At 46.3% G+C, this 27500-nt stretch overlaps 1 protein-coding gene and 1 long non-coding RNA gene across 4 annotated transcripts in view; one reads left to right on the forward strand and one right to left on the reverse strand.

Annotated features, from left to right (window-relative positions):
- The window catches only part of LOC130281862 (uncharacterized), a 97301-nt gene that overhangs the window by 48254 nt on the left and 21547 nt on the right, over nucleotides 1-27500 (forward strand). For all 3 annotated transcript variants that reach the window (XM_056529597.1, XM_056529596.1, XM_056529598.1), the window contains exons 5-10: nucleotides 7740-7822; nucleotides 8193-8446; nucleotides 9077-9237; nucleotides 12013-12165; nucleotides 14587-14716; nucleotides 24143-24217. In XM_056529597.1, the coding sequence (XP_056385572.1) occupies nucleotides 7740-7822; nucleotides 8193-8446; nucleotides 9077-9237; nucleotides 12013-12165; nucleotides 14587-14716; nucleotides 24143-24217 (856 nt within the window). The remainder of the gene's footprint in view (nucleotides 1-7739; nucleotides 7823-8192; nucleotides 8447-9076; nucleotides 9238-12012; nucleotides 12166-14586; nucleotides 14717-24142; nucleotides 24218-27500) is intronic.
- LOC130281863 (uncharacterized) overlaps nucleotides 1-27500 on the reverse strand; it is a 106946-nt gene that overhangs the window by 47466 nt on the left and 31980 nt on the right. The window lies entirely within an intron of this gene.

The raw sequence follows: 27500 nt of genomic DNA on the forward strand, positions 1-27500 counted from the left end.
ACACGCACACAGACTTTAGGCTAAAAATTTTAGCCTAAAAAGTGCGTGTTATACGCTGATAAATACGGTAATTTTTTTTTTTTTTTGGCCCTGAGCTGGTCCCGCATCCCATGCCCCCAGTACATGATAACAGACGTCCATGAACCAGTCCAGGATTTTTTTTTTTTAAACAAAAAGTCCCACACAGAATCCCCCCTCCCCCATCTACCCACCACCCAACCTAGCACTAAACCCCAACACAACACAACCCCTAGAAAAAATACAATATATATACATATACATAAATGTACAAACAAAACAAATATATACAAAATAATACAAACCAAACAACAAACATCAATAAGGCTTTTCAATCACACAAACCCCTAAAGCTCAAGTTCAGTGCCTGCAAGCCCTATATCACCATATATCTACAGCACAAAACAAAAAGACTAATGTGCCAGCATCAGCCCACCACCAGGAGGAGACAACAGGCTAAGGCACTTTAAAGGCAGAGCCCCTCCACAGACGAGAGGCCCTGCCAGCACCCAGCCTCTTGTACTCCAGAGAACGCACCTTCACCAGGTCACCAAGAATGTTCCTAACCACCTCACCCACAGGGAGGATTTTACGCTGCGTCGACACTAAACACCGTGCGTTCCACGTGTAATACCTGGCCACTGAGCTGACTAGGAATAAAGTGCACCGGTCCCAGCCTCCAAAGTTTCTGAATGCCCCATAGGCCCATTCCGCATAGGAGAGACTGGCCAGCCGAGGCCAACCAATGGAAGCGCCCACCCTGTTGTAAACCTCTGTGTTAAAGGGACAATGAAGCAGAAAATGCTCCATGCTTTCCAGCATGCCTCCACACTCTTCGCGGGGACATCCCCGGTCATCAGAGCTCCTGCACTTCAGATTGTCCCTCACACACAGCTTCCCATGGAAGCAGCGCCAAGTCAAGTCCCAAAACTTCAAGGGGATCCTGATAGAATTCAAAAGCTCTAAACCCACCTCCAGATCCCGACTTGGGCAGTCCTTGAGCGCCAATGGCCTCTGGAAATGAGAAGACAGGACCCTCTTGTCAAGGAATTTCCTCGACAGAGTCCTAATCTCCCACATCCCCAGACCCCACCGACGAATAAACTTCAGAACCAGGGTAGCATAAGCCGGGAGATGTCCGTGTGGTGTGCGAAGATCCTTCACTTGCCCTCCTGTCTCCCATTCCTGGAAGAAAGGCCGAAACCATCCCCTACAGGAGGATACCCACGGAGGAGCCCTCTCTGACCAGAGGTTTGCTATATTGGTCTTAAGAAAGGTATTCACTAGGAACACCACAGGGTTGACCATACACAACCCCCCTAGTCTCCTCGTACGGTAAGTAACCTCCCTCTTCACTAGGTTCAGTCTATTCCCCCATAACATTTGGAAGAACACACTGTAGACCCGGGTCCAAAGAGGTTCTGGCAACATGCATACACTGCCCAGATATATCAGCAAAGGGAGCAGGAAAGTTTTCATCAGGTTAACCCTTTCCCGGAGGGTCAAAGACCAACCCTTCCACTGATCTACCTTCTGAGCGGTGATCTTAAGCCTGCTGTCCCAGTTTTGTTTGGGGTAATCCCCTTGACCAAATTCGATGCCGAGGACTTTTGCGGATTCCTGGGGCTCTGGAAGGGTGTCCGGGAGATCAAAATCAGGATCTCCCCCTCCCAGCCAGAGACTCTCACACTTATACTGATTGATCTTGGACCCGGATGCCTCCGAGTAGCGGTCCACCTCTGACATCACCCATCTGCCCTCCTCTTGTGAGGAGACAAACACGGTGACATCATCAGCGTACGCTACCGCCCTCAGAGCCGAATCCGGCACTGCCAGGTCCATTCTCACCCCCGCCAACGGTCCACAATCAATCCCTCTAAGGAAAGGATCGATTGCAAACACGTACAGCAAAGGGCTCACAGGACAACCCTGACGGACACCAGACCCAACCTCAAAAGAGCGGCCAATCCAACCATTCACAAGCGGGAAACTCTCTGCCCCTACATACAAGGTCTTAAGCCAATCAACAAACCCCCCTGGCTGGCCATATCTCAGAAGGACAGACCAGAGGTACTCATGGTTAACCCGATCAAACGCTTTTGCCTGATCCAAGGAAAGCAAGTACCCCTTCCAGTGGCCAGCCCTACCCTGCTCCACAGCCTCTCGGACGCTGAGCACAGCACTGAATGTACTGCGGCCCGGAACAGAGCAATGCTGAGCCCCCAAAAGGAGCCGGGGTGCAAACTCCACCAGCCGGTTAAACAGCACTTTTGCCAGAATCTTTCTGTCCGCATTGAGAAGTGCTATGGGACGCCAATTCTCAATGTGGGACGGGTCTTTACCCTTTGACAGGATGATCAGCGCTGACCTCCTCATGGACTTTGGCAGAGTGCCCGAGGATAGACACTCATTAAAAACCGCAGTCAAGAGGGGAACCAAAGTGTCCTTAAAGGTCTTATAGAACTCAGATGTTAAGCCATCCGGACCGGGTGACTTCTTGAGGGCAAGCCCATCAATAGCCATCCTGACTTCCTCTTCCCGGATCATCTCTGTCAAAACGTCAAGAGAGGGGTCTACTCCTGGTTCAGGGATGGTTTCAGCCAAGAAAGCTGATACCTTCTCTCGATCTAGATCCTTCCTTCCCAAGAGGTGCGAGTAGAAGGATCTGACGACCTCCAGGATCCCTGATCTGGACCTTTTCAAGGATCCCGTACTATCAATCACTCCTGAGACTACTTTACTATTCACTGACATCTTGCAGTTTCTGTAAGGGTCGGGCGAGCGGTACTTCCCGTAATCCCTCTCAAAAACCAAAGATGCGTGCATATCGTACTGGCACTTCATCAGCAAGGACTTCACTCTGGAGATATCCTCACAACTACCTCCAGTCGAGACAAGGTTCTCAAGTTTCTTCCTCAGGCCCTGGTACAAGCTGTACCTGTTTAGGCTTCTGAGGCCCGAGAGCTGGCGGAAGAATCTCGCAACCCTTTCCTTGAAGATCTCCCACCACTCTGACTTACTGCTACAAAGGCCCAGCAATGGTACCTGGCTCTGAAGAAAATCCTCAAAGGACTGTCTTATCTCCGCTTCTTCCAAGAGAGACGAATTCAGCTTCCAATAGCCTCTGCCCATCCGGGGGGTCTCTGTGACATTCAGAGAAAACAAAATTAAACAGTGATCGGAGAACTCCACCTCAACAACAGACACTGCTGAAGAGACGGCCTCCTCCTTTAAATAAAACCTGTCTATCCTAGACCTACAACTATCCCTATGATAGGTGAATCCCGCGTGGCCTGGGGTGTGCCGGATGTGGACATCCACCAGGTGAGCCTCACTCGCTATGCTATTAAGGGCGACGCTATCATAAGTCAGCTTGTCTCTGGCACCTCCCCTGTCTTGGGGCCTCGTGACAGCATTAAAGTCCCCTCCAAAGACCACCTGCCGACTTGTAAAAAGATAGGGCTTGATCCTCATAAAGAGACACTTCCGGTCCCACTTAGACTGTGGGCCGTAGATGTTAATAAGGCGAAGTTCTTGTCCCCTCATGAGGACATCTAAGATCAGGCACCTCCCCATTTCTAACTCGATAACCCGTCGGCATTCTACCGCTGCGGTAAAAAGGACCGCCACTCCGCTATACGGCTCGGCCCCAAGAGACCAGTAGGAGGGCCCATTCCTCCACTCTCTTTTAGCCTTGTAGATAGATGACATATCTGTTAGCCTGGTCTCTTGCAAAAATAAAATATCAGCATTAATATGGGCAAAAAAATCATAGGCCGCAAATCGAGCTGTATCTGACTTAATGCTGGCGACATTAATGGACGCCAGCGTCAACGGAGAGGGTGCCGCCATCAAGGGTGATTGAGTTAAACAGCTTTCTTTTTCCCACTCCCCTTCTCACCCTCCACATCAGAAGAACTCTTCACCCTCTTTAGAGAAATAGAAGTGTCCATCTCACCAGACGTCGTTTTACTTTCCTCGTCTCCGGATTCCAGGCCAGTCCCTTCCCCCGAGGACATAACCTCCCCAGGGGAAGAGGACTCGGCGCCCCCTGGAAGCCCCTCTGCCACCTCCCCCTCATCCTCCCCCTCCGAAGAAGAGGAGGAGACGTCCCTGAGGGGTCGAAATCGATTAGAAAGGCCAACCAGAGGGGAGTCAGTTTTGCCTTCCTGTGGCACCTGGACCAGGGTGGGAGAAGATCTTAAATCTCCCTTTTTTTTCCTACTTGTACCCCGCTTTCGTGTCTCCTTCTGCCATCCCCCATCATCCTCCTCCACGCTATCTGAGGAGATGGCACCTTCCTCATTCTGGATCCTCCTGACCTCCTCATTCAGCTCGCCATCCCTCAGGGTCTCAGCAGCAAGGTTGGCCTCTGGGACAGAATGAGAGGTTGTCCCGGTAACCCGGGCTTTCCCCATCACCCTATCCCTTTGGCGTTTATCAAGACGTCTTAGTTGGGCTGGTGTCTTTTTCTTGCTGTTTCTCACTGACCCCTCAGTTCCTCCACCCCTGCTAGTCCCCTCCCCAGCATATTCCGGCTCGTGATCTTCACCCGCTGGGGACAAGACTGCATTAGCGAAAGAACGAGGACAACGACTGAATGGGTGACCTAATTCACCACACAGGTGACACCTAATCTCTGCACAAGATGCAGCAAGATGGCCTACACCCCCACACAAGGCACATTTCTGCACCGTACAGTTTGCACTGAAGTGTGTGGGGTCACCACATCTGTGACAGAGCTTCGGCTGACCCCGGTAGAAAATCTGGATACGATCCCTACCGAGAAAGGCAGAGGATGGAATATGGGTAACTGTATTTCCTGAACGTTTAAGTTTTACCAAAAACGTCCAGGCTCCTGACCAGATGCCAAACTCGTCCCTGTTCTTCTGCGGGACCCCCATTACCTCGCCATACCGTCCTAATCAGGTGATGATGTCAACACAAGAGAGTGATTCGTTACGGGTCAAAACGGTCACTCTCTTGATTTCGTTTTGGCGAGACAATGCCTGTATGGCAAAGTCTCACCAGCCGGGCTCATTCTTTACCAATTCATAATTCGACCAGAAAAGCTCAAGCCCCTCTGGCCGAACAAAACTGATATCGAATTCAGGAGTACCGTAGGGATATATCAAGGCGAAGATATCAACTGCCTTGAAGCCCATCTTTAGCAAGAGCTCAACCACTTTGGTCCTTGAAGGACACATATCTTCGCCCTGCCACCGAATACGGACCACATTCCTACGGTTACTACCTGCCCCGGCTGTTGGGAGGGACCACACAGTATCGCCCCCTCTTTCCTCTCGGAAGGCAGAGAGACCGTGTCTCTCTATCCAGAAGGACAGATCAACTGCTCTACCCTCTACATTAATCGACCTTTCCCCCTTTTTCAGAGCTTCCAGGAGACTTCGCTGCAATAAACCGTCCCTAGAGTCAGGAGACGAGGAAAGTATTCTACTTCCCCCAGCAGTGACATTGGCATAACTCCTATGGTCTGTCACCACTGGGGGGGGCAACCGGACCAGACCCTGCACCTACACCACTGCTGATGACAACATCCCCACCACCCCCAATGACAACATTAGCACCAACTCCAATAACATGGTCACCACCTCCCCCAAAAACACCTTCCCCAGTAACATCAATCTCCATCCTCTCCCCAGTCATACATCCCCCAACCCCATTTACCCCATCACTCACACTGGCTGGACCAGCAACAGGTAAACCTGCAAATGATGATGATGATGGTGATGTTGATACATTTTCAGTCCGTTTTGCCTCGGCATCACGGGGCACTAGAGCTGGGACAACCTCCGCTGGCCCTTTAAGGGACCGGGCAGCATGCTTACCCAGTCTAGAGGAGGCCCCAGCCCTGTTCTTATTAGTGCCCTCCGCCTCATCAGCAATTTCTCCAGTCTTATCAGGGCGCCCTGATCAATGGGATCAGCGGCGCCAATACAAAATAAGATTTGTTCTTTTCTTTTGGGAGCGTCTGCTACATCTGTAGTCACCGCGACTACCTCAGGCACTGTCACCCCCCCTTCCACAGGGGAGCGAACTACAGCCCCGGAGTCTGCCTCTATGCCCACTGCTGGGCTGCCCTCACTGTCCGGCCTTGCAGCCAGTGCCTTCTCTACTCCATCCCTGCTACTGCAAACAGGCATGGAGTTTTGCGCCCTTTTAGTACCTGTACTCTCCCCGCTCCTTTGCACCGAGTCCACCACAGAGCACGGGCTGGGCTGGGTAACGGGGCTTGCACAATGAGCTGACCCTGCGGCCGACTCAGGGTTTACAGGGAGGGGGGTGTAGATGTAACTCACCACTTCTTGCTGCTTTGGCTTGGTCTTCTTTTTCTTACCCCCAGGTGCCTCATCTGGCAGCTCATCTCCGAACACCAGATTCTGAGGACACACTGGGGATTCCAGCATACGTATTTGGGCCATTAGCGCCCCTCCCTGGTAGCTGTTGTCACTGTCTTCCCCTGAGTCGGCAGGTGATACTGCTGGCTGCTGTGCAGGGGGCCCACTGTATGGGGCCTGCTGCTGTTGCGACAGGCCACCAGGTGGATCTGGCTGTTGTTCTCCCTCTATCTCCTCCTCATCATCCACCTGGCTCTCAGGTTGCAGCCCCATCAACCTTCTCTGTTTCTTTTCATCCATATCTCTGAAACGCTCTTGATTTTTCAGCTTTTCTTTAAATGGTCCACTCATCTCCAGCAATTCCTCCTTTCTTTCCTCCAAAGCATTTATTTCAGCCATCAGACCTTTTATCTGTGCCTGGACTTCAGGCTTCTTCTTCTTTGGGGTAACCTCCAGCCTAGAACGGACATGGCGAAGTTCCTCCTGAAGCCTTCTCACAGCTTTGCAGGCGTCTTCATACTCACGGAGGTGACTTACGACCCGGGTAGTATAGGTGGAAATAGACTCCCGGGTCCTCAGCATTCCCCAGCCTTCCTCACTGAGGTAGGCTTCACCTCCGTGAGTACTCTGCCTTCCTCCAGATGACCTTGGCTTTCTGCTGGCAGCACCCAGCTTTCCCAAATTGGGATCCTCGTTTCCAGAAACCTTTCGGCCTCTTGCCTCTGTGGGGGGTGTTGGAGTGACATTGCTGTGACTCCGGGTGGATCGCCTAACCCCCAGATCTTCTGATGTACAGGCCGCTTGCTGGCCTCTCCTGCCTCCCTGCGGCCTACTCCGGGAGGCAGAAGCCTGGGCCTCGCCTCCCTCACTCATCCCTGGAAACCCACTCCCTCCCTGGGGAGGAGAAAGCAGGTCCCAGGTGGAACAGGTGGTAATTCCCTGGAGCTCAGGAGGCACAGCAGACACCACCACACAGCTGAAGCAGAACCACACCCACAACTGATTGGCTCCCACTCCAGAGCTGTACTCACTATTCTGCTGGTGAGGTCACTGTGTACATACATTACATTACTTATCCTGTACTGATCCTGAGTTATATCCTGTATTATACTCCAGAGCTGTACTCACTATTCTGCTGGTGGGGTCACTGTGTACATACATTACATTACTTATCCTGTACTGATCCTGAGTTATATCCTGTTTTATACTCCAGAGCTGCACTCACTTTTCTGCTGGTGAGGTTACTGTGTACATACATTACTTATCCTGTACTGATCCTAAGTTATATCCTGTATTATACTTCAGAGCTGTACTCACTATTCTGTATGTTTCGCTCTAACCCTGTGGCTTTCTTTTTCCAAGAGGGAGCCGCAGCAAGAACAAACCACCTTCCTCAGACTCATCGCAGAGCATCCACCGACGTTACTCCACATTCATAAACTCTTGTAAGTTTTTTTTTTTAATTTATTTATTTTTAATTTTAATTTTTTTTAAATAAAAATAAATTTACAGAGAATAAACCTATAAGAAGCGTTTGTTCTGGGGGATCCAGCACATAAGTGTATTTCTTAGTGTTCAAAAATCCTAACAGTGTTAGAGCAGTGTTTCCCAACCAGTGTGCCTCCAGCTGTTGCAAAACTACAACTCACAGCATGCTGTGAGTTGTAGTTTTGCAGCTGCTGCGGGCACACTGGTTGGGAAACAATGGTTTAAAGAGACTTTTTTTAATTTTTTATTAAGTGCAGTTCCTCCTTTCAGCCTGAAGGTGTCACTGTGTTATTGCTCTCTGACGCCTTCTCATTCTTGACTCTGCAGCCAACCTTCTGTATCAGGAATACAGTGATGTGGCCCTTAACCAGGAGATTCAGAGGCAGAAGCCGGGTGATTCCCCCGCAGAAGAGAGTCAGCCCAGCTCTCCGAGAGTGCGGAGGAGGATCCTATCGTCCCAGGACTCCTACCTGCAGCGTCTGTCCATCTCCTCGGCTGACTCCCTATGGCAGGACATTCCCAAAATCCGGGACAGTGTGACCTTCCTGTCCATGACCAGAGAGGAGCAGAAGCTACAGGAGGTAAGAGGGTCAGGGTTCCCTTTGGGTTGTACTTTGGCATAATGACAGGTTGTAGTTGACACACTGTTAAAGAGACACAGTGTGGATGACACACTGTTATGGGGGATCTGTAGATGACACACTGTTATGGGGGATCTGTAGATGACACACTGTTATGGGGGATCTGTAGATGACACACTGTTATAGGGGAACTGTAGATGACACTGTTATGGGGGATCTGTCGATGACACACTGTTATGGGGGATCTGTCAATGACACACTGTTATGGGGGATCTGTCGATGACACACTGTTATGGGGGATCTGTCGATGACACACTGTTATGGGGGATCTGTCGATGACACACTGTTATGGGGGATCTGTCGATGACACACTGTTATGGTGGATCTGTAGATGACACACTGTTATGGGGGATCTGTCGATGACACACTGTTATGGGGGATCTGTAGATGGTACTCTTTTAGAAGGGGACATCTGCGGATGACAAGCGCACCCAATTTCTCATGGACCCATCCATTGCTTTCACTGTTTAAATCCAGTGTCTAAAAATACTTAGTAACCCTGCTCACACAGCTGAGAGTTTGTTACAATGTATTCATGTAAAGTGGATTCCTGCTGTCTCCTGTCACCAGGCTAAATTCGAGCTCATTATGTCGGAGGCGCTCTACTTGCGCAGTCTCAACATCGCGGTGGATCATTTTCAGCGCAGCACAGAATTGCAGGAAGTTCTGAGCGCTCAGGATCGGCAATGGCTGTTTTCCCGTCTGTCTGAGGTTCGGGACGCCAGCGCAGAGTGAGTATTCTCTCCTTTATTGAGATGGCAGCTAAAGAGAAGAGGAGTAATCATCCCTGTTTAATGGCGTACTCCAGTGGGGAAAAAAAAAAATGTTTCAACTGGTGTCAAAAAGTTAAACAGATTTGTAAATTCTATTTAAAAATAATAATCCTTCCAGCTACAGAGGAAGTTGTATGGTTATTTTCTGTCTTACAACAATGCTCTCTACTGACACCTCTGTCTGTGTCAGGAACTGTCCAGAGCAGGAGCAAATCCCCATAGGAAACCTCTCCTGCTCGGGACAGTTCCTGACATGGACAGAGGTGTCAGCAGAGAGCACTGTGGTCAGAACGGACAGAACTGCACAACTTCCTCTGGAGTATACAGCTGATAAGTACTGGAAGGATTACAATTTCTGGCACCAGTTGATTAGAAAAAATGTTTTTCCACTGGAGTACCCCTTTAAGCTGCAGAGGTGTTTCCCAACCAGGGTGCCTCCAGCTGTTGCCTTCGGCTGTCAGGGCATGCTGGGAGTTGTAGTTTTGCAACAGTTGGGGGCACACTGGTTGGGAAACACTGACTTAGAAGCTACAGGCACAGCGGTTATTGGGAGCTGCTCCCTCTCCATAGTAAAGATGGCGGTGAGGAGGTGGAGGAGCACACGGTGGCAGACACAGTGCTGGTGTATTGGTGGGGTAATGTCTACATCTATACCAGACAGTGATGGCGTAAAGTTGGACACTAAAGCAGTGCACAATGATTTTTTTTTTCCCGTTTCGCTGTAGATTTTTGGGTAAAATGAGGGATGTTGCTGCAAAGTAGAATTGGTGGCGCAAAATAAGCCATCATATGGATTTTTAGGTGCAAAATTGAGAGTTAGGATTTTGTAAAGATGAGGAGGAAAAAACGAAATAATGTTTTGCCGTTAAGGCTGTAATGTATCAAAATACGAAAAAAGTCAAGGGGGTGAATACTTTTGCAAGGCACTGTATATGTAAGGCCGTCTAAAGCTACGGGTAAACATGCCTGATCCTATTGTTCTAAGGGAAGAAAGGCCACCAGCAGAGGAGTCTGGAAGAGACAGTGGAATCTGGCAGTAGCTAGTCCCTTTACCCAATGAGAACACATGTATGATCAGCTGCAGAGAGCGTGCATGTGTTTGAGGAGGTCTGGCAAGCAGCTATCTAATGTGTATGACCAGCCTAAGAAAATAACAGAATAAAATGAATATATTGCCTAGATTTTCTTTTTCTTTATAGTGATTAGGAGCAGATACTGAAACATCTTCTTGTTCTATTTTCTGTATTTTTTAGTTGATTTTGTGCACATTATTATAAGGGGGCAACCATCTTGCCTGAGCTGTTTTAAAGGGATTCTCTGGTGCTTAGACATCTTATCCCCTATCCAAAGGATAGGGGATAAGATGCCTGATCGTGGGAATCCCGCTGCTGGGGACCCCCGGGATCTTGCAAGCGGCACCCCATTTGTAATCAGTCCCCGGAGCGTGCCGTCCGCCCTGTGGTCGCCGGTAATCAGACCCGGAGCGAACACGCTCTGGGGACTGATTACAAACGGGGTGCCGCTTGCAAGATCACGGGGGTCCCCAGCGGCGGGACTACCGCGATCAGGCATCTTATCTCCTATCCTTTGGATAGGGGATAAGATGTCTAAGCACCGGAGAACCCCTTTAAGATGCATTTAGAGAGATATTTTACAGCAAGGCCTAAGGACATAGACCACAATACTGAAGCTGTCCCATTGATATTAAAGGGGTTCTCGTCCATAACGTGATTTTAGTACGTACCTGGCAGACAGTAATGGACATGCTTAGGAAGGATCTGCGCTTGTCTTGGGGCTAAACGGCTATGCTGTGAGATTACCATAACACTGTGGATAGCTTTTTGTGAATTGGTATTTCCTGTTTGAGTTTTATTTTTTGCCTACATAATTCCATGTTCCTCCCTCCCACACATCAGCCACCCCACCCATTGAAACATAAATAAGCTGCATCCATTCAAAAGGCATGTGGTTTTCAATCAGGGTGCCTACAGCTGTTGCATTAGTTGCAGATTGGTCTCTCTCCCACCAAGCGATCGCTCCACCCATTGAAGCAGACAGGCTCCCTGTCATCAGCTGACTAGTGAGTCAGGTCTCGGCCGCATTGCAACCTGGGAAAAATCTGAGACAAGTCATTTTTTATGCTATTAAAAATAAATATTAAGGTGAAAATCACAGAAGAATTGTGAGAAAACCGTCACACACAGGTACAGACACTATATTATGAACTACACTAACCTTACAGCCCCTGTAGCATAGTCAAATAAAAAAAAAATCCTGGAATACCCCTTTAATGTGATACGTGTCTGGACATGCTTGCTGACTGGGAGGGGGAGACTAGAGAGAGGGGAGACTGATCCGTGAGCAACATCTATCGTTATCTTTACACTGGTGTCACCTTAATAAGGAGGAGACTGCTGGGAAGTGATCTGTACAGAACAGGAAGTCTCCGCTTAGTTTTAGGCGTAGTGGTCAGAAAAGAAACTGCAAGATTTCAGGATTATTAAGAGAAAAAAAAGAAAACAAAATAAAAATATAAAAAATTAGGAAAAAACACCACGGAGAAATCCGATTTAAATACAGTTCACATAAAAACCTGTTTTGAACAAGAAGTAATTTTGTAATGACACATTTTCCTAAGAAGTTGATTAGACAATGACTAAGAGTGTTATCTAAGGGGGAAAGTGACTTTGTGCCCTGTTATTGTTTATTTATGTGTTTTTCCTCTTTGATCAGTTTCCTTTTTGACCTGGAAGAAGAATTTGAGAGCAACATCTACAACTTCCAAGTGTGCGATGTGGTGATGAACCATGAGCCCAACTTCCGCAGGGTCTACTTACCGTATGTCACCAACCAGAGTTATCAGGACAGGACCTACCAAACGCTGATGTAAGTAGTAGACCTGGCCCGGTGACCCGACAAGTCATGAATGATGAGCAGCAGGGGCCATATTCGAATTTGCGATATTTCCTGAATATATTGACGATTATTCATCCTATGTTTGCGAAATTCGCATATTCGCTATGTTCATTCCCTTTTTTTTCCCAGGCGAAAATCCGCAAAAAAAATTGCAAAAAAATTAGCATGTGAATTAATTACGAATATATAGCACTGTATTCTAAATATTCGCGAAGTGCCAATATTCACGATAAAATATTATGAATATTCGTGCTCAACACTTCAAGTCACCCCCCTCCTACAACTCCCAGATTTTAAATATCTCGGCTTTCTATTAAAAAGTACCTGTAACCAACTAAACTGTTCTAAATTACCTACTGTTCCTAACACCCCTCCTGCCCTTACACAACTTTTTAAAGCTCTGAAATAGTTTTTATCATACCTTTCTTCTTGCTCACATTGTAAAATTTCACAGCAGGAGAAAGTGGGCATTTCCCAGCAGGCATGACATCACTGAAGCCTGCTGGGCGACCACTTCTGCCCTCACATTGTTGCAGTATTGTGATGAATAGAAGACCTCAGGCTCTGTGCATGTTTCTGTCTGTATTGCTAACAGTGACAATTAAGCTCAGTGCAGAGAAACACTTCCTGAGTTTGGTCTCCTGACAGGTCGGGAGGAGACCAAACTCACTGTATTAATTGTGGCAGGGAACAGAACAGCGCCACCTAGTGGCCAGTTTTTTCTATTGCATTTTAAACATATTTATGTTGATAATTTTGAAAGCAAGTGAATGGGAAAGTGTCTGCTAATTACACAAGGAACAATATATTAAAAGTTTCATTTGGTGACAGGTACTCTTTACAGTACTGAAACCTCTCACAACTGGAAGTTAGTTACAATGTATCTGTTTAGACCAGTATTTCCCAACCAGGGTGTCTCCTGCTCTGGACAGTTCCTGACATGGACAGTGGTGTCAGCAGAGAGCACTGTGGCCAGACGGAAACTCAACTTCCTCTGTAGTATACAGCAGCTGATAAGTACTGGAAGGATTAAGATTTTTAAATGGATGTAATTTACAAATCTGTTTAACTTTCTTGCACCAGTTGATTTAAAAAAAATTATTGTTTTCCCCCGGAGTACCCCTTTAATCTTAACAGGTCCATTAGTATCTTGGGATTTTATTTTATACCTTTAAAACTTCACAACTTTAGAATGGTTGGAGCTTTGTTTTTTATTCTGATACAGACAATTCACCTGCATAGGCGTAGTTCAATGAGACGACCAGCAGGGTGAGCTTACTGTTGTTGTGCGTGAAGTTTTTGTGCAAATTCCTAAAAATACGCCAGCTTCTCCATACATTTTGCTAAGTGTGTATGAACTTTGAAAAAATTGCTCGCATACATGCTAATAAGAACCACACTCCCTGGAGGAAGAGAAGTCTACGTAGTACAAACAAAAAAATAAAATAACTGTTCAGCTCCCCACAAGTCTGAATGGAGCTGTAGCCCTTGGCACAGGATGTGAGTTCAGGAGCGTGGACAGAAGTGTGTGGGGGGGGGGGGGGGGGGGGTGTTTCCCATGTAGATAACAGGATAGAAAAAGTGATATCCAGTTCCCGAAAAAAATATATGAAAAAAAACAAGACTATGATGAAACATTTTAAAGAAACACGTCGGAGCTTCACTTGTTTTAGTGGCCATGTTTCATTAAAGTCTTGCTTTTTAGATTATTTTTCCATGCGCTGGATATCACTATCTTTTTATCTATCCATCGAAGAGCATAGTTTTCCGCCAAATTTTTGCCCTTGATTTTACCCTTTAGAGGGGTGTTCCAGTGAAAAAAAAAATTTTTTCATATCAACTGGCTCCAGAAAGTTGGACAGATTGAAAAATCTTAATCCTTTCAGTACTTAAGAGCTGCTGAAGCTGAATTATTCTTTTCTGTTTGACCACAGTGCTCTCTGCTGACACCTTTGTCTGTCTCAGGAACTGTACAGAGTAGCAGCAAATCCCCATAGCAAACCTATCCTGCTCTGGACCGTTCCTGAGACAGACATAGGTGTCAGCAGAGAGCACTGTTGCCAGACAGAAAAGAACAACTCAACTTCAGCAGCTGATAATTATTGGAAGGATTAAGATTTTTTTAATAGAAGTAATTTACAAATCTGTTTAACTTTCTGGAGCCAGTTGATATGAAAAAAAAAACATTTTTTTAACTGGAATACCCCTTTAAAGCTAGTAGCTACCTGAGCGTACTGTCTCTTGTGTAGGAGACCTGTACCGCCCTCCTGACCTTTTACAGCTCTAAGGACTAAAACGGTTTTCCTGTAAATAGTGCCGCCACTATCTGTCCAATCTATGTGGTCATTGTGGTAACATGATCCCTGATTTACGTTTTTGTCTCCACGGCAGGAATGGTAACCCGCGTTTTCAGCAAGTTTTGGCCAAGCTGGAGAGCGACCCTGTGTGCCAAAGGCTGAGCCTCAAATCTTTCCTCATCCTTCCCTTCCAGAGGATAACTCGGCTGCGGCTGCTCCTACAAGTAAGGTTTCTTTCCTGGGTCAGGCTACTTGTTTATTCTATAAGGCCCAATTCAGACACAATAAAATTATAATGCTGATTTGGACATAGAATCGACAACCAAATTGGCGCACGAAAACTGCCTCCTATTGACTTTAATAGAAAATACCTTTCATAACGCATATACAGTGTCCATTTTAAGGATGGGGGGACGTTGTTTCGCCTGACGTGGGACGGAGTTGCGGTTGATGACTCGCGTCAGGCGAAACACCGTTCCCCCCCCTCCTTCCTCACACCAATCTCCGTCAGTCATCAGCCACAACTCCCTCATCAGAAACTCCCTCACCCAAAACTCAGTCATCCCTCAGACAAAAAACTTCCTGCCGTATAGCAGAGCTGAAACTGTGCAACTGCACATGTGCTATAGAGCCTGTATAGCAGAGCCAACACTGTACAGCATGTACTAGAAAGCTCTGCTATACGGGGTCTGTTTGTTATACATGCTGTACAGTGTTGGCAGGTTCTGCTATACATGTTATTCAGTGTCGGCTCTGCTATACGGGTTCTGCTGTACACGCTATTCAGTGTCGGCTCTGCTATACGGGTTCTGCTGAACATGCTATTCAGTGTCGGCTCTGCTATACGGGTTCTGCTGAACATGCTATTCAGTGTCTGCTCTGCTATATGGGTTCTGATATACATGTTATTCAGTGTCTGCTCTGCTATATGGGTTCTGATATACATGTTATTCAGTGTCGGCTCTGCTATACGGTTCTGCTATACATGTTATTCAGTGTCGGTTCTGCTATACGGGCTCTGCTATACATGTTATTCAGTGTCGGTTCTGCTATACGGGTTCTGCTATACATGCTATTCAGTGTCGGTTCTGCTATACGAGTTCTGCTGAACATGCTATTCAGTGTCGGCTCTGCTATACGGGTTCTGCTGAACATGCTATTCAGTGTCGGCTCTGCTATACGGGCTCTACTATACATGCTATTCAGTGTCTGCTCTGCTATACGGGTTCTGATATACATGTTATTCAGTGTCTGCTCTGCTATACGGTTCTGCTATACATGTTATTCAGTGTCGGCTCTGCTATACGGGTTCTGCTATACATGCTATTCAGTGTCGGCTCTGCTATACGGGTTCTGCTGAACATGCTATTCAGTGTCGGCTCTGCTATACGGGCTCTACTATACATGTTATTCAGTGTCGGCTCTGCTATATGGGTTCTGCTATACATGTTATTCAGTGTCTGCTCTGCTATACGGGTTGTGCTATACATGCTATTCAGTGTCTGTTCTGCTATACATGTTATTCAGTGTCGGCTCTGCTATATAGGTTCTGCTATACATGTTATTCAGTGTCGGCTCTGCTATACGGGTTCTGCTGTACACGCTATTCAGTGTCGGCTCTGCTATACGGGTTCTTCTGAACATGCTATTCAGTGTCTGCTCTGCTATACGGGCTCTACTATACATGTTATTCAGTGTCGGCTCTGCTATATGGGTTCTGCTATACATGTTATTCAGTGTCTGCTCTGCTATACGGGTTGTGCTATACATGCTATTCAGTGTCTGCTCTGCTATACGGGCTCTACTATACATGCTATTCAGTGTCTGCTCTGCTATACGGGTTCTGATATACATGTTATTCAGTGTCTGCTCTGCTATACGGTTCTGCTATACATGTTATTCAGTGTCTGCTCTGCTATACAGGTTCTGCTATACATGTTATTCAGTGTCGGCTCTGCTATACGGGTTCTGCTATACATGCTATTCAGTGTCGGCTCTGCTATACGGGTTCTGCTGAACATGCTATTCAGTGTCGGCTCTGCTATACGGGCTCTACTATACATGTTATTCAGTGTCGGCTCTGCTATATGGGTTCTGCTATACATGTTATTCAGTGTCTGCTCTGCTATACGGGTTGTGCTATACATGCTATTCAGTGTCTGTTCTGCTATACATGTTATTCAGTGTCGGCTCTGCTATATAGGTTCTGCTATACATGTTATTCAGTGTCGGCTCTGCTATACGGGTTCTGCTGTACACGCTATTCAGTGTCGGCTCTGCTATACGGGTTCTTCTGAACATGCTATTCAGTGTCTGCTCTGCTATACGGGCTCTACTATACATGTTATTCAGTGTCGGCTCTGCTATATGGGTTCTGCTATACATGTTATTCAGTGTCTGCTCTGCTATACGGGTTGTGCTATACATGTTATTCAGTGTCGGCTCTGCTATACGGGTTCTGCTATACATGCTATTCAGTGTCTGCTCTGCTATACGGGTTGTGCTATACATGTTATTCAGTGTCGGCTCTGCTATACGGGTTCTGCTATACATGTTATTCAGTGTCGGCTCTGCTATATGGGTTCTGCTATACATGTTATTCAGTGTCGGCTCTGCTATATGGGTTCTGCTATACATGTTATTCAGTGTCGGCTCTGCTATACGGGTTCTGCTGTACATGCTATTCAGTGTCGGCTCTGCTATACGGGTTCTGCTGTACACACTATTCAGTGTCGGCTCTGCTAAACGGGTTCTGCTATACATGCTATTCAGTGTCGGCTCTGCTATACGGGTTCTGCTATACAAGTTATTCAGTGTCGGCTCTGCTATACGGGTTCTGCTGTACACGCTATTCAGTGTCGGCTCTGCTATACGGGTTCTGCTGAACATGCTATTCAGTGTCGGCTCTGCTATACGGGTTCTGCTGAACATGCTATTCAGTGTCTGCTCTGCTATATGGGTTCTGATATACATGTTATTCAGTGTCGGTTCTGCTATACATGTTATTCAGTGTCGGTTCTGCTATACGGGCTCTGCTATACATGTTATTCAGTGTCGGTTCTGCTATACGGGTTCTGCTATACATGCTATTCAGTGTCGGTTCTGCTATACGAGTTCTGCTGAACATGCTATTCAGTGTCGGCTCTGCTATACGGGTTCTGCTGAACATGCTATTCAGTGTCGGCTCTGCTATACGGGCTCTACTATACATGCTATTCAGTGTCTGCTCTGCTATACGGGTTCTGATATACATGTTATTCAGTGTCTGCTCTGCTATACGGTTCTGCTATACATGTTATTCAGTGTCGGCTCTGCTATACGGGTTCTGCTATACATGCTATTCAGTGTCGGCTCTGCTATACGGGTTCTGCTGAACATGCTATTCAGTGTCGGCTCTGCTATACGGGCTCTACTATACATGTTATTCAGTGTCGGCTCTGCTATATGGGTTCTGCTGTACACGCTATTCAGTGTCGGCTCTGCTATACGGGTTCTGCTATACATGTTATTCAGTGTCTGCTCTGCTATACGGGTTGTGCTATACATGCTATTCAGTGTCTGTTCTGCTATACATGTTATTCAGTGTCGGCTCTGCTATATAGGTTCTGCTATACATGTTATTCAGTGTCGGCTCTGCTATACGGGTTCTGCTGTACACGCTATTCAGTGTCGGCTCTGCTATACGGGTTCTTCTGAACATGCTATTCAGTGTCTGCTCTGCTATACGGGCTCTACTATACATGTTATTCAGTGTCGGCTCTGCTATATGGGTTCTGCTATACATGTTATTCAGTGTCTGCTCTGCTATACGGGTTGTGCTATACATGCTATTCAGTGTCTGCTCTGCTATACGGGCTCTACTATACATGCTATTCAGTGTCTGCTCTGCTATACGGGTTCTGATATACATGTTATTCAGTGTCTGCTCTGCTATACGGTTCTGCTATACATGTTATTCAGTGTCTGCTCTGCTATACAGGTTCTGCTATACATGTTATTCAGTGTCGGCTCTGCTATACGGGTTCTGCTATACATGCTATTCAGTGTCGGCTCTGCTATACGGGTTGTGCTATACATGCTATTCAGTGTCTGTTCTGCTATACATGTTATTCAGTGTCGGCTCTGCTATATAGGTTCTGCTATACATGTTATTCAGTGTCGGCTCTGCTATACGGGTTCTGCTGTACACGCTATTCAGTGTCGGCTCTGCTATACGGGTTCTTCTGAACATGCTATTCAGTGTCTGCTCTGCTATACGGGCTCTACTATACATGTTATTCAGTGTCGGCTCTGCTATATGGGTTCTGCTATACATGTTATTCAGTGTCTGCTCTGCTATACGGGTTGTGCTATACATGCTATTCAGTGTCTGCTCTGCTATACGGTTCTGCTATACATGTTATTCAGTGTCTGCTCTGCTATACAGGTTCTGCTATACATGTTATTCAGTGTCGGCTCTGCTATACGGGTTCTGCTATACATGCTATTCAGTGTCTGCTCTGCTATACGGGTTCTGCTATACATGTTATTCAATGTCGGCTCTGCTATATGGGTTCTGCTATACATGTTATTCAGTGTCGGCTCTGCTATATGGGTTCTGCTATACATGTTATTCAGTGTCGGCTCTGCTATACGGGTTCTGCTGTACATGCTATTCAGTGTCGGCTCTGCTATACGGGTTCTGCTGTACACACTATTCAGTGTCGGCTCTGCTAAACGGGTTCTGCTATACATGCTATTCAGTGTCGGCTCTGCTATACGGGTTCTGCTATACATGCTATTCAGTGTCGGCTCTGCTATACGGGTTCTGCTATACAAGTTATTCAGTGTCGGCTCTGCTATACGGGTTCTGCTGTACACGCTATTCAGTGTCGGCTCTGCTATACGGGTTCTTCTGAACATGCTATTCAGTGTCGGCTCTGCTATACGGGTTCTTCTGAACATGCTATTCAGTGTCGGCTCTGCTATACGGGTTCTTCTGAACATGCTATTCAGTGTCGGCTCTGCTATACGGGTTCTGCTATACATGCTATTCAGTGTCTGCTCTGCTATACGGGTTGTGCTATACATGTTATTCAGTGTCGGCTCTGCTATACGGGTTCTGCTATACATGTTATTCAGTGTCTGCTCTGCTATACAGGTTCTGCTATACATGTTATTCAGTGTCGGCTCTGCTATACGGGTTCTGCTATACATGCTATTCAGTGTCTGCTCTGCTATACGGGTTGTGCTATACATGCTATTCAGTGTCTGCTCTGCTATACGGGTTGTGCTATACATGTTATTCAGTGTCGGCTCTGCTATATGGGTTCTGCTATACATGTTATTCAGTGTCTGCTCTGCTATACAGGTTCTGCTATACATGTTATTCAGTGTCGGCTCTGCTATACGGGTTCTGCTATACATGCTATTCAGTGTCTGCTCTGCTATACGGGTTGTGCTATACATGTTATTCAGTGTCGGCTCTGCTATACGGGTTCTGCTATACATGTTATTCAGTGTCGGCTCTGCTATATGGGTTCTGCTATACATGTTATTCAGTGTCGGCTCTGCTATACGGGTTCTGCTGTACATGCTATTCAGTGTCGGCTCTGCTATACGGGTTCTGCTGTACACACTATTCAGTGTCGGCTCTGCTAAACGGGTTCTGCTATACATGCTATTCAGTGTCGGCTCTGCTATACGGGTTCTGCTATACATGCTATTCAGTGTCGGCTCTCTACTATACGGGTTCTGCTATACAAGTTATTCAGTGTCGGCTCTGCTATACGGGTTCTGCTGTACACGCTATTCAGTGTCGGCTCTGCTATACGGGTTCTTCTGAACATGCTATTCAGTGTCGGCTCTGCTATACGGGTTCTTCTGAACATGCTATTCAGTGTCGGCTCTGCTATACGGGTTCTTCTGAACATGCTATTCAGTGTCGGCTCTGCTATACGGGTTCTTCTGAACATGCTATTCAGTGTCGGCTCTGCTATACGGGTTCTGCTATACATGCTATTCAGTGTCTGCTCTGCTATACGGGTTGTGCTATACATGTTATTCAGTGTCGGCTCTGCTATATGGGTTCTGCTATACATGTTGTTCAGTGTCGGCTCTGCTATATGGGTTCTGCTATACATGTTATTCAGTGTCGGCTCTGCTATACGGGTTCTGCTGTACATGCTATTCAGTGTCGGCTCTGCTATACGGGTTCTGCTGTACATGCTATTCAGTGTCGGCTCTGCTATACGGGTTCTGCTGTACACACTATTCAGTGTCGGCTCTGCTAAACGGGTTCTGCTATACATGCTATTCAGTGTCGGCTCTCTACTATACGGGTTCTGCTATACATGTTATTCAGTGTCGGCTCTGCTATACGGGTTCTGCTGTACACGCTATTCAGTGTCGGCTCTGCTATACGGGTTCTTCTGAACATGCTATTCAGTGTCGGCTCTGCTATACGGGTTCTTCTGAACATGCTATTCAGTGTCGGCTCTGCTATATGGGTTCTTCTGAACATGCTATTCAGTGTCGGCTCTGCTATACGGGTTCTTCTGAACATGCTATTCAGTGTCGGCTCTGCTATACGGGTTCTTCTGAACATGCTATTCAGTGTCGGCTCTCTACTATACGGGTTCTGCTATACATGTTATTCAGTGTCGGCTCTACTATACGGGTTCTGCTATACCTGCTATTCAGTGTCGGTTCTGCTATACAGGTTCTGCTATACATGCTATTCAGTGTCGGCTCTGCTATACGGGTTCTGCTATACATGCTATTCAGTGTCGGCTCTGCTATACAGGTTCTGCTATACATGTTATTCAGTGTCGGCTCTGCTATACGGGTTCTGCTATACATGCTATTCAGTGTCTGCTCTGCTATACGGGTTGTGCTATACATGTTATTCAGTGTCGGCTCTGCTATACGGGTTCTGCTATACATGTTATTCAGTGTCGGCTCTGCTATATGGGTTCTGCTATACATGTTATTCAGTGTCGGCTCTGCTATACGGGTTCTGCTGTACATGCTATTCAGTGTCGGCTCTGCTATACGGGTTCTGCTGTACATGCTATTCAGTGTCGGCTCTGCTATACGGGTTCTGCTGTACACACTATTCAGTGTCGGCTCTGCTATACGGGTTCTGCTATACATGCTATTCAGTGTTGGCTCTCTACTATACGGGTTCTGCTATACATGTTATTCAGTGTCGGCTCTGCTATACGGGTTCTGCTGTACACGCTATTCAGTGTCGGCTCTGCTATACGGGTTCTGCTGTACACGCTATTCAGTGTCGGCTCTGCTATACGGGTTCTTCTGAACATGCTATTCAGTGTCGGCTCTGCTATACGGGTTCTTCTGAACATGCTATTCAGTGTCGGCTCTGCTATACGGGTTCTTCTGAACATGCTATTCAGTGTCGGCTCTGCTATACGGGTTCTTCTGAACATGCTATTCAGTGTCGGCTCTGCTATACGGGTTCTTCTGAACATGCTATTCAGTGTCGGCTCTGCTATACGGGTTCTTCTGAACATGCTATTCAGTGTCGGCTCTGCTATACGGGTTCTTCTGAACATGCTATTCAGTGTCGGCTCTGCTATACGGGTTCTTCTGAACATGCTATTCAGTGTCGGCTCTGCTATACGGGTTCTGCTATACATGCTATTCAGTGTCGGCTCTCTACTATACGGGTTCTGCTATACATGTTATTCAGTGTCGGCTCTACTATATGGGTTCTGCTATACATGCTATTCAGTGTCGGTTCTGCTATACGGGTTCTGCTATACATGCTATTCAGTGTCGGCTCTGCTATACGGGTTCTGCTATACATGCTATTCAGTGTCGGCTCTGCTATACGGGTTCTGCATTACACGCTATTCAGTGTCGGCTCTGCTATACGGGTTCTGCATTACACGCTATTCAGTGTCGGCTCTGCTATACGGGTTCTGCTATACATGCTATTCAGTGTCGGTTCTGCTATACGGGTTCTGCTATACATGCTATTCAGTGTCGGCTCTACTATACGGGTTCTGCATTACATGCTATTCAGTGTCGGCTCTGCTATACGGGTTCTGCTATACACACTATTCAATGTCGGCTCTGCTATACGGGTTCTGCTATACATGCTATTCAGTGTCGGCTCTGCTATACGGGTTCTGCTATACACGCTATTCAGTGTCGGCTCTGCTATACGGGTTCTGCTGTACACGCTATTCAGTGTCGGTTCTGCTATACAGACTCTGTAGAACATGTAGTGTCTGTAGTACACATGCAAGTTACACAGTTTCGACTCTGCTATACGTGCTGTGCATTGTCGGCGTTGCTATATGGCACGAAGTTTGTCTGAGGGATGACGGAGTTTTGGATGAGGGAGGAGGGAGTTGTGGCTGATGACTGACGGAGATTGGTCTGAGGGAGGAGGCGGGACGGTGTTTCGCTAGACGCGGGACGGAGTTGTGGCTGATGTGGTGTCCCGGTACAGTATTGCATACAGTACCTAGTGTAGAGGTCCCCAAAGTCAGAGTAACTTCATTCAGGTAGGGTTCCTCAGGTGGGACCACCCCTAGTCACCTCTCCTAAAGTCTATTTCTAATGCTAAGATATATGTATATATTTAATGGTTATATATTTTATAGTAATGTATAGTACTTACCTTGTTCAGTGTCGCAGGACCTTCGGTCATGTGACCATGCTAGTAACCTCTATGGTATGTTGTATGGACCAATTAGCATTAGTCCAGCCCCTGCCCATATAAGGGAGCTGCATCCAATTATCGCTCTCTTGGGTTGCTGCTCTCATGGATGCCGGACTAACAGGACGGTTCTGCGCAACTTTCAAAAACATGCTAGGCCTCAAAAACCTGCCGGCCTCAGCGGAACCAAAACCGTGAGTTCAAATCTAAATCCCCGCTAATGCTATCGTGACTACTGGACCACAAATAAACCCCTAAATCCAGTGGAGCAATGCATATAATCAAAAGACTCTTAATGCTAAAGTCCCAACCTTTGCCTATCATCAAGGAAAAGCTGTTGTTATACCCAGAGACTGTTGTAATATTGAAGCTTGCAGAAAACCTTCAGTAAAAGTTAATGCTGTTTCAGAAACTCTCCGGTTGTGGACAATCTATTCTTCTTATCTACCTCCCTATCGCTCTTGGGAAGGGTGGCGGTAGGAAAAGCTTTATTGAGGAGCCCTCACCCTGGCGTCACGAATTTACAAGCACCCTTTAATTACCAGACAGCTACACTCCCCCTACCCTACATCCCCCAGGCTATCACACTGATAACTGACGATGTCCTAACATAGGACGCTGAAGACTCTGCACCGAATAGACCAGGTGATAGGTTTGCAACACCTGGAGAGTCATGGGTTGGGAATACTACATTATGGAATTATAAGGGTAGGGTCACGCACAGCGCATCACTCTGCGGATGCGCCGATAGCAGTCACGTGATTGAGCTCTATGCTGCGGCAGGGAAGCTCAGTGTGTCAGCTCGTAGCGGTGGGAAACCCGCCGCTACGAGCAGACACACATAGCTACACGGCTGCAGCTGGGAGCTCGCTTTTGTAACTGCCATCAGCGCATCTGCAGCGTGAAATACACTGCGGATGCACTACGGATCCCCCCCCCCCTTCTCTTATGTCTTCTGCATCTCTCCTTTTTTCCACAGAATATTCTGAAGCGTTCAGCCCCAGGGTCTACTGAGGAGTTGCAAGCCACAGAGGCCCACAATGCACTGGAGAAGGTAAGAGATGTGGACCGTGTCCTCTATAATGTTGGCCATGAAACAAGTCTTCCTCAGTAAAGTTTTTATTTTTTTTATTTTTTTTTTTGGCAAGGGATCCAATACTTATGCAACAAAGGGGTTCCTCATGCAAGTACAGTGAAAGCTCACTCTTTGAGAAGACCACCCCTGTATCTAGGCCAGGTTTTTGTGTGACAAATTTTCGGTCTACCATACATTTTACATGGTGGTCATTTTGTTTGAGAAGACGCACTCTTCCACTTTTTGATGCAATTTTGGTTGGTCGTCTCAAAGAGGTTTCACTGTCTCTAATAACCTACTGATCTTCATCTAGAGGTGGTTGCAGATGGGCACCTAAAACAAGGGCGTATTATGGCCGTATCCATTACAGTGGTCCCTCAAGTTACAATATTAATTGGTTCCAGGACGACCATTGTATGTTGAAACCATCGTATGTTGAGACCATAACTCTATGGAAAACTGGTAACTGGTTCTGAAGCCCCAAAAATGTCATCGAAAAATAGGAAAAAGCGAGGATTAAAGAAAAATAAGTAGATAACTAATACAGATAAAGCAAATCCTGACATATAACAGTAATAAAGATCTGCTGGGAGCTGTAATCACTGTCTATGTAGAGGACAGGAGCTTCTTCAGGGTCCTGTACAGTACACAATGTCCTTAAAAAGTAACATGGAGTCGCCCTCACCTGGTGTCCAAAGGAGCAGCTAATCCTGGTACAGGTAAAGAGTACAGAATATGTAATACCTTCCTGTACTGTAGGGGGCGCTACCAGACACCAGTCAGTGCATACACTTTAGTAATACAGGTAAAGAGTAGTACAGAACATGTAATACCTTGCTGTACTGTAGGGGGCGCTACCAGACACCAGTCAGTGCATGCACTTCAGTAATACAGGTAAAGAGTAGTACAGAACATGTAATACCTTCCTGTACTGTAGGGGGCGCTATCAGTGCATATTCAGTAATACAGAGGTTTTACCAGTGAATGCCCATTCTGATTGGTCAGTTCTTTCGCCATTGACACGTTTCACAGATCTTGACTGTAGCATAGTATGTTGAGTCTGGTTTCAAGTTACAATGGTCCAGAAAAGACCAGAAATATTGTAACCTGAGGCCATTGTAACTTGAGGGAATACTGTATCACACTTGATCTTGGCCAAAAGACCAACCCTCAGATGTCTTGTTAGATGAGACCTGAATAATAGGACCTCAGTTCTCTTAGTCATGGTTTTAGAGAGGTGACCCCCCCCCCAGCCTATAAGACACTCATGACTTATCCCATCAATATACCATGAATGTCTTAAGGGGTACTCCACTGGCAAAGACTTGTTGTCTAACAGAGACCTATACGGACACTTGAGGATGCATCACTTAGCGGACATGACACAGTTGACCCATTAAAAGCTCTTCAGCTGGATCTGACTCACAGACCCAAACATATGGAAGGATTTATAGACCAGTCTCACCCTAAGAGGGAGGCGTCCAGTATCCCAAACAACATGCGGCCTTACGTGGATCATTAAAGGGCTCGTCCATATTTTTTTATTTTGTAAAAAAAAAAATAATAATATATACAGTGTTCCCTCAACTTACAATGGCCTCAACATACAATAGTTTCAACATACAATGGTCTTTTCTGGACCATCGTAAGTTGAAACCAGACTCAACATACAATGTATGGACAGTCCAGATATGTGAAACATGTCAATGGCTGGAAGAACCGACCAATCAGAATGGGCATTCACTGGTAAAACCCCTGTATTACTGAATATGCACTGACTGGCTGTCTGGTAGCGCCTCCTACAGTACAGGGAGGTATTACATGTTCTGTACTCTTTACCTGTATTACTGAAGTGTTTGCACTGACTGGTGTCTGGTAGTGCCCCCTACAGTACAGGGAGGTATTACATGTTCTGTACTCTTTACCTTTTATTACTGAAGTGTATGCACTGACTGGTGTCTGGTAGCGCCCCCTACAGTACAGGGAGGTATTACATGTTCTGTACTCTTTACCTGTACCAGGGTTAGCTGCTCCTTTGGACACCAGGTGAGGGCGGCTCCATGTAACTTTTTTTTAGGACATTGCCCGTACTGTACAGGACCCTGAAGAAGCTCCTGTCCTCTACATAGACCAGTGTTTCCCAAGCAGGGTGCCCCCAGCTGTTGCAAAACTACAACTCCCAGCATGCCCGGACAGCCTTTGGCTGTCTGGGCATGCTGGGAGTTGTAGTTTTGCAACAGCTGGAGGCTCCCTGCTTGGGAAACACTGACATAGACAGTGATTACAGCTCCCAGCAGATCTTTCCTACTTTTATATGTAAGGATTTGCTTTATCTATATCAGTTATCTACTTATTTTTCTTTAATTCTCACTTTTTCCTATTTTTGGATGACATTTTGGTGCCTTTAGAACCAATTACCAGGTTTCCATAGAGTTATGGTCTCAACATACAATGGTTTCAACATACAATGGTCGTCCTGGAACCAATTAATATTGTAACTTGAGGGACCACTGTATATGGATACAGTAAGATCCTATCCATTAGCCTGCAGTCACTGAACGGTTACATTCTTGCCAATCTCCATTCACATCACACTTATCACGTGTATACCATGGGTATATATCCGAATACCTTGCAAAAGATATCATCTAAAGCCTTGTGGCTTATGACTATTTGATCATCTTTAGTCTGGTATACATTTCATTTGAGTGCTAAAAAGTGCTGTATTCTACACTTATCTATCACTCAAATACAGGGGGGAAACAATCCTCTCTGCTGCCCGAGGCAAACTAAAGAAGGAGCCCCCCATTTTATATATATATATATATATATATATATATATATATATATATATATATATATATATATATAGCAAACAAAATATAGAGCAGCGCCCAAGTAGATAGTAGATGGTGCAAGCAGCGATGAAAGATCCTAGGTCAAGGCAGGTAACACATCCAAGAAGAAGCTGCAGCACTCAGTTATGAGTGTAGAAAAGGTGTTTATTCCATATCAATACAAAAAGCGCAACGTTTCTGCTGCCAGTGCAGCCTTTTTAAGCAACAAACAGTGATCACATGGGTGCTATATATATGTAAATACACAAACAAATCAATAAAGTAACCAATCAAAAAATTAAGAGGTATATACCATGTAAAGTGCTATAAGATATAGGGTATAAATTGCCACTATAATGATAAAGTGCATGGTGGACCGTGTATGTTAAAAGCACAATAAAACTTTACAAAGGCCACGTTTTACA

This window comes from Hyla sarda, chromosome 7 (genome assembly GCF_029499605.1).
Source record: "Hyla sarda isolate aHylSar1 chromosome 7, aHylSar1.hap1, whole genome shotgun sequence".
In the NCBI taxonomy this organism is placed as follows: domain Eukaryota; kingdom Metazoa; phylum Chordata; class Amphibia; order Anura; family Hylidae; genus Hyla; species Hyla sarda.